Source organism: Rhagoletis zephyria, unplaced genomic scaffold (assembly GCF_001687245.7).
Source record: "Rhagoletis zephyria isolate East Lansing unplaced genomic scaffold, Rhagoletis_zephyria_1.1 Rzeph_scaffold_01343, whole genome shotgun sequence".
Classification (NCBI taxonomy): domain Eukaryota; kingdom Metazoa; phylum Arthropoda; class Insecta; order Diptera; family Tephritidae; genus Rhagoletis; species Rhagoletis zephyria.
In genome coordinates, this window is record NW_016158427.1 from 22,888 (window position 1) to 33,350 (window position 10,463).

A 10,463-nucleotide genomic window follows, 5' to 3' on the forward strand; every position below is an offset into this window, starting at 1 on the left:
ATTCGAATACTGGAAATATTTGAATTACAGTGGCAGCAGCCAGGGCTGAACTTCTAAAACAACTTTCGAATTTTTGCGATAAATTTTGAATTCTACCCTCTCACATTTTAAAACTGGTCATATGGCAATTTTTGGTAAGGTCCATAAATCGTTTTGATTATTCCGGCAAAAAAAATGCGCGTTCTTTATACCAGACCCACCCACCGACATATATTTCGTCGTGCAGTAAATTATGAAAAACCGAAAAAATAGCAAAAAAATTAGAAATTTTCGCAATTTACTCGAAATTTTGTACGAGTCAAACGGACGGTTAAAAGCACCCTCCACTTTTTATGTGTGCCGGTGCTATTATCCCGTGAGTCGCAGGTACAAATATCGGCACATTCCGAACGAAAAATTACACTGAAAATGGCATAACGCCGAAATCGGGTTGTCTCCAAACCAAATTTTACAAGGGATGATGGAAAATCGTTCCACATTATACCATACTCCTACCCTGTCGGAAACACCAACAACGAAAATGAGAATAACGGCACTTGCAGTAATTAATTGATAGAAAAATATTTTCTAATAAAAAAAATTATTACAATTGTCAATAGCATTTTCAATCTTGATAATTTATCAAGAAAGTAGATTTAAACTTCTGTGCTAGAACTGGGAGTTCTTGATAAATAATAAAAAAATTTACAAATTATAAAAATATTGAATTTAATGAAGTGCACAGAATCGGGCTGTAAGTATATACATATATTTTTTATGAAATATAGCAGTGTTATTCAGTATATTTTTTTCTCAGTGAAGAAGTGAAGATTTTGGTAGTGAAGATTTGGTAACTTTTCTTAAGAGATTTTGGTAGAAAAAAATGTTGGCGAGTGGCAACCATGGTCACCACTAATTTAACCTTCAATCATATGAACGACCAGCTACCTAACGTGCAAACCACACTGATGACCGAAAATGATAATCTAGGCTATTGCTGAATCCATGGTAGTCAGGCTTTCGTGAAAATACGATTACTGCATCCGAATTGCTACGAACGTGATAGCTTTCGTAGATTTATCGAAAAATCGGACTACGGTAGATTTAGTGATAGCCCATGTTTCAATCATACAAGGTTCGATAAACTGACAGTTGTCTCTCTCGCACCGCTCGCTTTGCAGTGGCACCGAGTTGCTTCTTTGCAAATTTACTTGGGAGAAGTTTAGCTTTGCTGTGAAATAGAAGTATAAGCTTTTGTGCAATATGTTTATTTTTATATGCATATGAAGCACATTTAACTGATGAAAACATAAATTGTTTTTAAATTGGATGTTTACAAAAATCTAATAGTAGTTTTATTTTAATTTTGAGTCCTTTTGCAGTTTTTATACAGCTAGATAGTACGTAAATTACGTAATTCACGTAGATATATTAATATTTCGTTCAATATTTCGTTTAAAATGCCAGATTTCCTGCAAAAATATTAGAATTTATAAAAGGAATTTCACTACTAATTGCCTACTTTGCGTACTTTTCGCAACAAGGGATTGCATACTTCCCCTTTTTCTGTCCTTCGTAAATGCAACCTTTTGTAAGGGAGTGTCAAACCGCGGCTGTCAATAATTATCTAACCTTGTATTATTGAATCATGGCGATAGCCCTGATTAGTCGAATTGGTATGATCGAATTAAGTTCGAGAGCGACTGAAAATGAACTACAAGTAGATAGAATGAAAAGAATCTCAAATATATTTTTTGATTTTGCATATTTACATTTTATTAGACTGAGCCACATTAAAGCGTTCTTTATACATACGTAACTCGTACACATATACCGAGTACAGGGGTTTTAATGACTATTGAATAGACACTTACATACATAACAATTAAAACTAGTACAAATCAGATGCATCGGATTCATCATCATTACAATTGTCTTCAGATGAACCGGAAACAGGAGCATCGGAATTGGAGCCAACTGGTAGTTTAGGAGCATTACTTTCATCTTCGGGCGAATTCGAAACGGGAGCATCCGAACTAGGGCCACTTGGTGCTTCAGTAGCATCCGCAGTAGTACTTTCTTCCTCAGGTGCGGGAGCATCCGAACTAGGGCCACTTGGTACTTCAGTAGCATCCGCAGTAGTACTTTCTTCCTCAGGTACGGGAGCATCCGAACTAGGGCCACTTGGTGCTTCAGTAGCATCCGCAGTAGTACTTTCTTCCTCAGGTGCGGGAGCATCCGAACTAGGGCCACTTGGTGCTTCAGTAGCATCCGCAGTAGTACTTTCTTCCTCAGGTACGGGAGCATCCGAACTAGGGCCACTTGGTGCTTCAGTAGCATCCGCAGTAGTACTTTCTTCCTCAGGTGCGGGAGCATCCGAACTAGGGCCACTTGGTGCTTCAGTAGCATCCGCAGTAGTACTTTCTTCCTCAGGTACGGGAGCATCCGAACTAGGGCCACTTGGTGCTTCAGTAGCATCCGCAGTAGTACTTTCTTCCTCAGGTGCGGGAGCATCCGAACTAGGGCCACTTGGTGCTTCAGTAGCATCCGCAGTAGTACTTTCTTCCTCAGGTACGGGAGCATCCGAACTAGGGCCACTTGGTGCTTCAGTAGCATCCGCAGTAGTACTTTCTTCCTCAGGTGCGGGAGCATCCGAACTAGGGCCACTTGGTACTTCAGTAGCATCCGCAGTAGTACTTTCTTCCTCAGGTGCGGGAGCATCCGAACTAGGGCCACTTGGTGCTTCAGTAGCATCCGCAGTAGTACTTTCTTCCTCAGGTGCGGGAGCATCCGAACTAGGGCCACTTGGTACTTCAGTAGCATCCGCAGTAGTACTTTCTTCCTCAGGTGCGGGAGCATCCGAACTAGGGCCACTTGGTGCTTCAGTAGCATCCGCAGTAGTACTTTCTTCCTCAGGTGCGGGAGCATCCGAACTAGGGCCACTTGGTACTTCAGTAGCATCCGCAGTAGTACTTTCTTCCTCAGGTGCGGGAGCATCCGAACTAGGGCCACTTGGTACTTCAGTAGCATCCGCAGTAGTACTTTCTTCCTCAGGTGCGGGAGCATCCGAACTAGGGCCACTTGGTACTTCAGTAGCATCCGCAGTAGTACTTTCTTCCTCAGGTGCGGGAGCATCCGAACTAGGGCCACTTGGTACTTCAGTAGCATCCGCAGTAGTACTTTCTTCCTCAGGTGCGGGAGCATCCGAACTAGGGCCTTCTTCAGAACCAGAAATAATAGAAAGTAGTTTTTTTAGCAGATCAATCGGTATGGCAATAGGATTGAAAATTGTTTCAATCGTATTACTATCAGATACAATGTCGCCGACGCCATCTTGAATGGAATCAATAGCATCAGCATCGGCACTCGTTATTCCGTTATCGCCGATTTTTGGCACCTGGCTAAGCGGCTCACCAATTTTCGATATCAAACGGCAAAAAACACTGGCTGTAAATTTTGAAAGTTAAAAATCGGTTAAATTGTGAATTTCTTAAGGAATATTTGCTTCTATCTGCCAACTAACTTTGCGCTGAAAGGACAATGAGTCCAAAAAAGATGAATGCCAAATGTTTGCTCATTTTGTTGCGTAATTATTTTGCGTGATTTCGAGTTGTTTTGTTTTAATGCTTGTGTGCTTTTGATAGCAGTCCTTAACTTACAGCACCTTTTATAGCAAATTAAAAAAAAAGTTAAGTTATTAGAGGTATTCACGATCCGGTGAATACTGTCTGGCATAGTGCTAGATGGGCTTATTTTGTTGTTGTTTGAACACATGAAAAAACAACAATCATGCTATTTATGCTATCTATGCACCATGCTAGACGGTATGCACCGGATCGTGAATACCGCTATTATTTAATAAGTACATAAGTACATAATAGTATGTTCTTTGGTTGACTTTACTTACATACATAGATATATGCGCAAGCGAAATAGTACAGCTGTTGTACTATTTGTAAACAAAAAAATTATACGCTTATTTAAAAATAAATGTTATGTAAATATTTTTGTAAACCACAAAATACTTTTTCGTACGTCTGAGAGTATATTTGCAGACTCAAGTGTAGTTTGGTGCGCAAAAATATTTAGAGAAATACGACATATACATACATATACATATGTATGTATGTACATATCTACATATTTTGCAAACAATATTAAACACTTTCTTATCAACCAAAGAAAACATGAAAACACTTATAAAATTATGTTATCGAACCAACACCAATTTTCGCTCTATGAAAAGGTGAAGTTAGGTCAATTTACATAATTAAACATGAACTCTGTAAAGAAAAAATCAATTGGCTAAGTCTTTAGTCTGGTACCGATCTAAGTAGAAGAACTAGTAGTCATAAATGGGCCGATGAATGGTATTGTTATTTAGGATTTTCCAACTTAATTGGCAAAACACACTTCTTAGAATAAAACTTTTGAACTTTTGGTTGAAAATTTATTCTTTTTTTGCAGTTTTCTAAAAATTTTTAAACTTGGGTTTATGTGGATTTGGTTAAAGAATGAACTGCATTTTAATTGCAATTTAAAAATATATGACCGATACTTTACATATAATCATGTTCAAAATAATAGGGACACGACATTTTGACCAGTTTTAGCTACTCTTCTTTTGTTTGCTTAATGTTTACTATTGTTTTCTTAATAAAAAGTTTGTTGTCGTAAAATATTTTAGAATTTTTCTAAAAAGTTTGAAATTCGAAGGACAACGGAGCTGTTGTATTTTAATGTCTATATCGCTGTAAAGCTCATTCAGCTCATAGTTCCATCGTCTGCGGTACACTCCGTCGCCAACGCGCGAAGGCCCGTAAATCTTCCCCAAAATCTTTCTCTCGAATACTCCACGCGCGGCATCATCGGATGTCGGATATACCAACACGGGCATGATGAGCAACTTCGACTTTCTTTCTCAATTGCCTACTCAGTTCAAAGTAGCATTTGCTGGCAAGAGCGATTCTCCATTGGATTTCGAGGCTGACATTTGTATTATTGGTGTTAATGCGAGTTCCCAAATCAACTACTTTCTCGGAATTATAACTGTTAACAGTGACGTGGGTGCCAAGGCGCGAATACGCTGACTGTTTGTTTGAAGACAGGAGCGATATTTCGTCTTATCCTTATCCAACTTGGAAAAGGCGGAATAAACTTCACAGTTCTTACTACCGAGCTCCCATCGACAGCAGAAACTTAGGGATTACAAATACAAAAACTTGATAAGTTTTAAAGAAGCCATTCTGGGGCATGGGCACGGTGACCATATTAACCAACGTAACATAAAAGACATTTTTTCAAAATGATTTGGGAATACGTACATGCAACTTGTACAATAAAAAAGTACCATACCGATGTCGTAATTTAAATCAAATATTTACCAGTTAATTATATATTATTTAATTGTGCAAGCTCCCCTTCTTGAAAAGGGCTGTAAATGGTGTTTTAACCGATTCCGAAAAATGAAACCAAATCCTTATCAAGGACTTCGCCATCCTTTGCTGCCAAAGTGCGTTTATCATAATTCATACTACACGACGAAGCCAGTACACAGTGATTCAAAATTGGATTTTAATGTTCATAATTCACTGGAGCCTTCAATTGTCAACCAATTAGATTATTATTATTATTTTTTTAACGAAAGCTTATAAAGCTAGCAAGAGACCAGTTGAGCCCGATTTTTTAAACTGCAGAATCTATATATAATTGCTCAGCTATACGACTTAGTTAGGGCGATCTAATAAGAGCTACAGAATTGAGTTATATATACATCGAATCAAAGTGCAATTTGTCACAAAAGTAAAAAGTGACAGAAAAGTCGATAGTGAGCAGCGTAATCCATTGAAAAATATTAACCAATTTTGCGTGGAATTGTGATTCGAATTCGTATTATTCATAGATTTGAAATATATTTCGCGAAAATAAAAAACACCTGGGTCTTAGGATATTACTGACAAATTTAAAGGACCTTAAATGTAGAGTTCGACCGATTAATGGGCATCGATGCCGGCATCGGTCGTTTTTGTCCGATTTAGCACTTCCTTCATCAAAGTTTGAAACTGTTTAATTAGATTTTATAGAACTTTTTTGACTTTTTTTTTTAACTTTAATATAATAAAGACTTATCGTTGATTTTTGGCAATTTTTTTCACGTATTTTCTCCCATACAAATTATGTTCGAAATTTTTTTTGTATGCAGCAACAACTTCCAAACAAAGCCGCATATTTAGGGTGTCTCTAGAAAATCTAATTAAAAAGCTGTCGAATTTTGGTAATTTTTGTATAAAGTTTGAAATTTTTTACTTACACGGTTTTTGTCGTCCTAACATCGAGAAAGAATAACAAAGTTTCTTAAGGAGGTTAATTTTACTCTCAGAGTTCTCCTCTGTGATGGATACGAGGTGAGAGAAAAAAGTTACACCACTTCCAAACAGGTGCGACAGCTAACCGAGTTTATTATTTACAATAGGGCTAAATACAAGCCAAGATGATTAAACCTCAGTCGTGCGAAGCCTGAACGCCTTAAGAAAAAGAGTTCGTTCCCTTTCAAATAACTATCTACGACGCTGTTAGACTAAATGAGAGACTTCGTGCAAGTAACCTAACCGCGTGTGTTGCAATCAAAACTCCTATCAATATCTTGCGCAGTGGTTGTGTAGGACTAATGAGTTTCTTTGCTCATTTGCGTTTCACCCCTGGACGCTGTCACGCTGCTGTGTAGAAAATCAAATGCTTCCTTGATGGCAACTTCCCATGCTTAGACAGCGCAACCACAAGTTTTTGTGGATAATTCCCAACAGAGGAAGGCTTCAAAAATTCACCCGTCAATACTCGATCCGTTGGGTATCGCAGATCAAAATAGTGCACGAACGCACGTTAGACAGTCATATCGTTGACCCGCAGAGATCTTTGCCAGAGATGAAGCAACTATTCCATCACTTTCTTCGTTAACAGCAAGGATGTTTTATAGGATTGTGGCATTCAAAGAAATGACGTCGATAATTCTTCGAGAATATCCTTCCAGATCGAGGTGAATTATAGTCTGGAACAATTCTGGAATAAGACGTTCGGACGTTTGTTTTAATTTTTTTGGTCCAAAGAAATGGTATAAGGGAAAGTTTAAAGCAAAATTATGAGAACAAAATAGTAGAAAATCATACATATCGAGCCCTAACCGCCAAAATAACGTCAACGACATTTTTTCAAAATTTTCTTTTTGATGCAGAAATATTCCTAGAGCATCTAGATGCATTTCTGCATCAAAAAGAAAATTTTGAAAAAAATGTCGCTTACGTTATTTTGGCGGATGTATGTAATTCAAGGGCGGTGTATTTGCGCTCAAAATTTGTGTTCTAACTAAAGATGAGCGCGGGATATCGGTACTGATTTCATAAGCGGGACGGGACAAACCTACTTTCCTACATCTTCGGAAAATTCAGAAAATCTTCCCTAAAAACCTTATATGGAACAAGTAATTAAAAAAAAAAAGAAACAACCGACTTTAATAATCGGCCCCAAACCAAATTAGTATGGGACTACCTTTGAGGTTCCACCTTTCCGATAAAAAAAGAACTATCGGAAACGAAGCCGGTTAGTACGCACTTTTATGTGTTTTAATGAGATGAAAATGAACAGCAAAGCGAATCAGAATTACTTGAAAATGCCAGATATTTCAGTAAGACGAAAAAACGTTGGTATGGGTTCCGGGACCTAAAAATTGGCTTTCGGCATGAGCGGAATCGGGATTGTATACTTGGTCCAGTGCCCATATCTAGCGATTTTGAGAGTCAAGAAATTTCTGAAAATTTGACTTTAAAGTCTGTTAGTGTATTCTTAGTTGTATTGTGGAACGATTTTCCGTCATCCCTTGTCAAATTTGGTTTGGAGACAAACCGGTTTCGGCGTTGTGCCATCTTCAGTGTCGTTTTTCGTTCTCGACACCGAAGATGGCACAACGCCGAAACTAATAAATTTTCTTAAACATGTATGAAAATAAGTATAAAATTAATAGGTATTGTACTATGCCATTCCAAATTATTATTTTTTTTTTGGGGAATTTGAATTAAATGATTTTTTTCTGTTTTTGGTGATTATTTTTTGGGGTGTCGAGGCCTTCCTGGGAGTGGGTCCCAATATGTTTTAGGAAGAGAGCAGACAGGAGAGGAACGCACTAATTAGCCTTCCAAAAAAAAGAGCCTTAGAATACTAACAAATATCCTTATAGGAAACAGTACACTAAGACGGCATCTGTACGCCGGTTCTGCGACGTGCCAGTGGGACATTATTACATCCTCTCATCGAGTGTGGTGCGGTCTGCAGAAGACGTGAGGGCAGTCTAGGCTCCATGTGGCCACAGTTTCAGCACCTTTACTCCCTACTATCGAAAAAAAAAAATATTGGGCGTCTTCATCAAAAGTGCTTAACTCTTGATAAATTTGATAAAGTGATAAATTTATCATTTTGATAACTGAACTGTCAAACTTTGTATGGTAATCTATTTAACCAAAGTTTATCTCTTTATCTAGCGACTTTGGTGGATAAATGAATAAATTTCAGCAAAATTCAACCCTTACAGGTTGGCAGGTAGTCGCTTTCGCTACCAACACATAAAAGCAAATGAACACAATGTACGAGGTAAAAATGAAACGTAACTAGCCATATAAGTTAAATAATAAACAGTTTTATGCAATTATTTACCAAGGTGTGTTCATAAAAGAGTGCTGATAAACCGATAAATTTAAGCAATTTATCCCTTTATCATTTTATATGAAGACCTCAATTGTGAAGAGTGGAGGGTACTATAGCTCACTAGGTTACTATACACAGCTTATATTAATATTTATCTATCTGCCTGTCTAACTCCTCCCAAAACTCTTCACAGTGGCCCAATACATCAGGAAATAAAGCTGTCTAGACCAGAGGTTCCCAAACTTTTTTCTCGTAGATCCCTTCAAAAAAAATTTACTGGTTGCGGTGGACACCCTGCTGATACATTTCTAAATATTCTCAAAGCTCGTAAAAAAATAAAATGTGAAAATTAGATATAACAATGTAAATTTGCATCGCGGGTGAATTCAAAAACTAAACTCAGAGTGGCCAAAATAAAAGTAAAATATTTTATTTGTGATTACGCACTTGTAGATTTAAAAAAATAGAGCTCGTAAATACATCAAAATACTCTCTCGCTCGGAGGAGTTATATTTTTTAAGAGCACTGCGAGAGCAAGCGTTATTTACATTATCTTCACCATAAACTCATCAAATGTTCGGCTCACTCATGTTTATTTGTGTTGATGGCATCATTTTTATTTTTATCGCTCCGAGTTTTAAAGTGAGGCGAAAAATATTTATCACATTTTTAAAACACAAAACTTAAAACATCAAAACGGCTAAGCTTTTTACGCCAAACTTTTAATGCAGACACTGGCAATAGAGAAAAGAACGAGTTTAAAAAAATCGATGACAAACAACCAAGCAAGCAAGAAGCACAAAAAGTGTTCCACCGTTCATCTTCTTCAAGGCAAGATGGGCAAATGGACTTGTCATTTACGCCTATCACAGTCAGGAGTTTGTGCCACATGAAGTGACCAGTCAGCAGTCCAGCAAGTTGTCTGCAGTGTCGTCTGCTTAGTGAGAGAAAAAATTAGATAGACCTTGTGAGATTGAAGGCAACATGAGTTTACCCACTTGCATCCCCTCGATGCTTTTCAGTCATTGCTGAGCGAAGTATTCACCCAGTATCTGATGGTGGCTTCAATTACCGAAGGTGGGAGAGCTAAAACTGGTTGCGGACCGAGGAATGCCTGGTCTGAGCCAACTCTGACCAAATGACCAGGTACTCCTGAGTGACGTGGCACCCAGAGTAAAAGAACCCCTTATGATCAACATCATATCTGAGTCGAGACTTGAATTGCCGAACTAGTTTGGAAGTACTTAAATAGAGGGCTGGTCAATGCCTGAAGTGCAGATTGGTTGTCACTGCAGTCAAGTAAACTCCTTCCCCTCCACTTATGTTCCACCACGTAGTCCTTGGCTTTGAGTATTGCAATTACGTTATCTTGGAAGACCGAAGCATATTCCCCTACAGAAAAGTGAAGAATTGAGTCCGGTCTCAGCGATGGAATCAAACCAGAATTCAGTCTCAGAGAACTCAACAGTATAGAATCTCTTCAACAAAGGTAATGGTGGCGTACTATCCTGTAGCATTGAAAATACACAAGTGCTTAAATCTCTGCCGCCAGCAATTTTCGCCGCGCCCCACTCATTTTCATACCAGCATCCGGTTCTTTTTAGTCTGCAGGTGGCTTTTAAGGCTTCCCCACGTATGAAATCACAAAGTGACGGTAAGTGCAGAGGTGCGTCAAGAGCACTATATACCACTCGAAAAATTTAAAGTTAAATAAAGAGGCTATCAAGCAACCATTTTGGTTCTTTACATCGAAACCAGATAAATTTTCGTGGACCCACATACAACTCATGGAC

The 10,463-nt window shown here is 38.2% G+C and overlaps 2 protein-coding genes across 2 annotated transcripts in view; one reads left to right on the forward strand and one right to left on the reverse strand.

The window, feature by feature from the left end:
* Window positions 1-1,870: 1,870 nt before the first annotated feature.
* On the reverse strand, window positions 1,871-3,557 carry LOC108363707 (vegetative cell wall protein gp1-like). Its single transcript, XM_017617155.1, has 2 exons — window positions 3,503-3,557; window positions 1,871-3,426 (listed from the first exon to the last, which is right to left on the reverse strand). The coding sequence occupies exons 1-2, from the start codon at window positions 3,555-3,557 to the stop codon at window positions 1,871-1,873; spliced, it is 1,611 nt and encodes a 536-aa protein (XP_017472644.1).
* A 6,251-nt stretch (window positions 3,558-9,808) lies between these two features.
* Window positions 9,809-10,463, forward strand: part of LOC108363708 (serine-aspartate repeat-containing protein I-like) — an 8,315-nt gene continuing 7,660 nt past the window's right edge. The window contains exon 1 of the mRNA XM_017617156.1: window positions 9,809-9,816. Coding sequence (XP_017472645.1) covers window positions 9,809-9,816 — 8 coding nt within the window. The remainder of the gene's footprint in view (window positions 9,817-10,463) is intronic.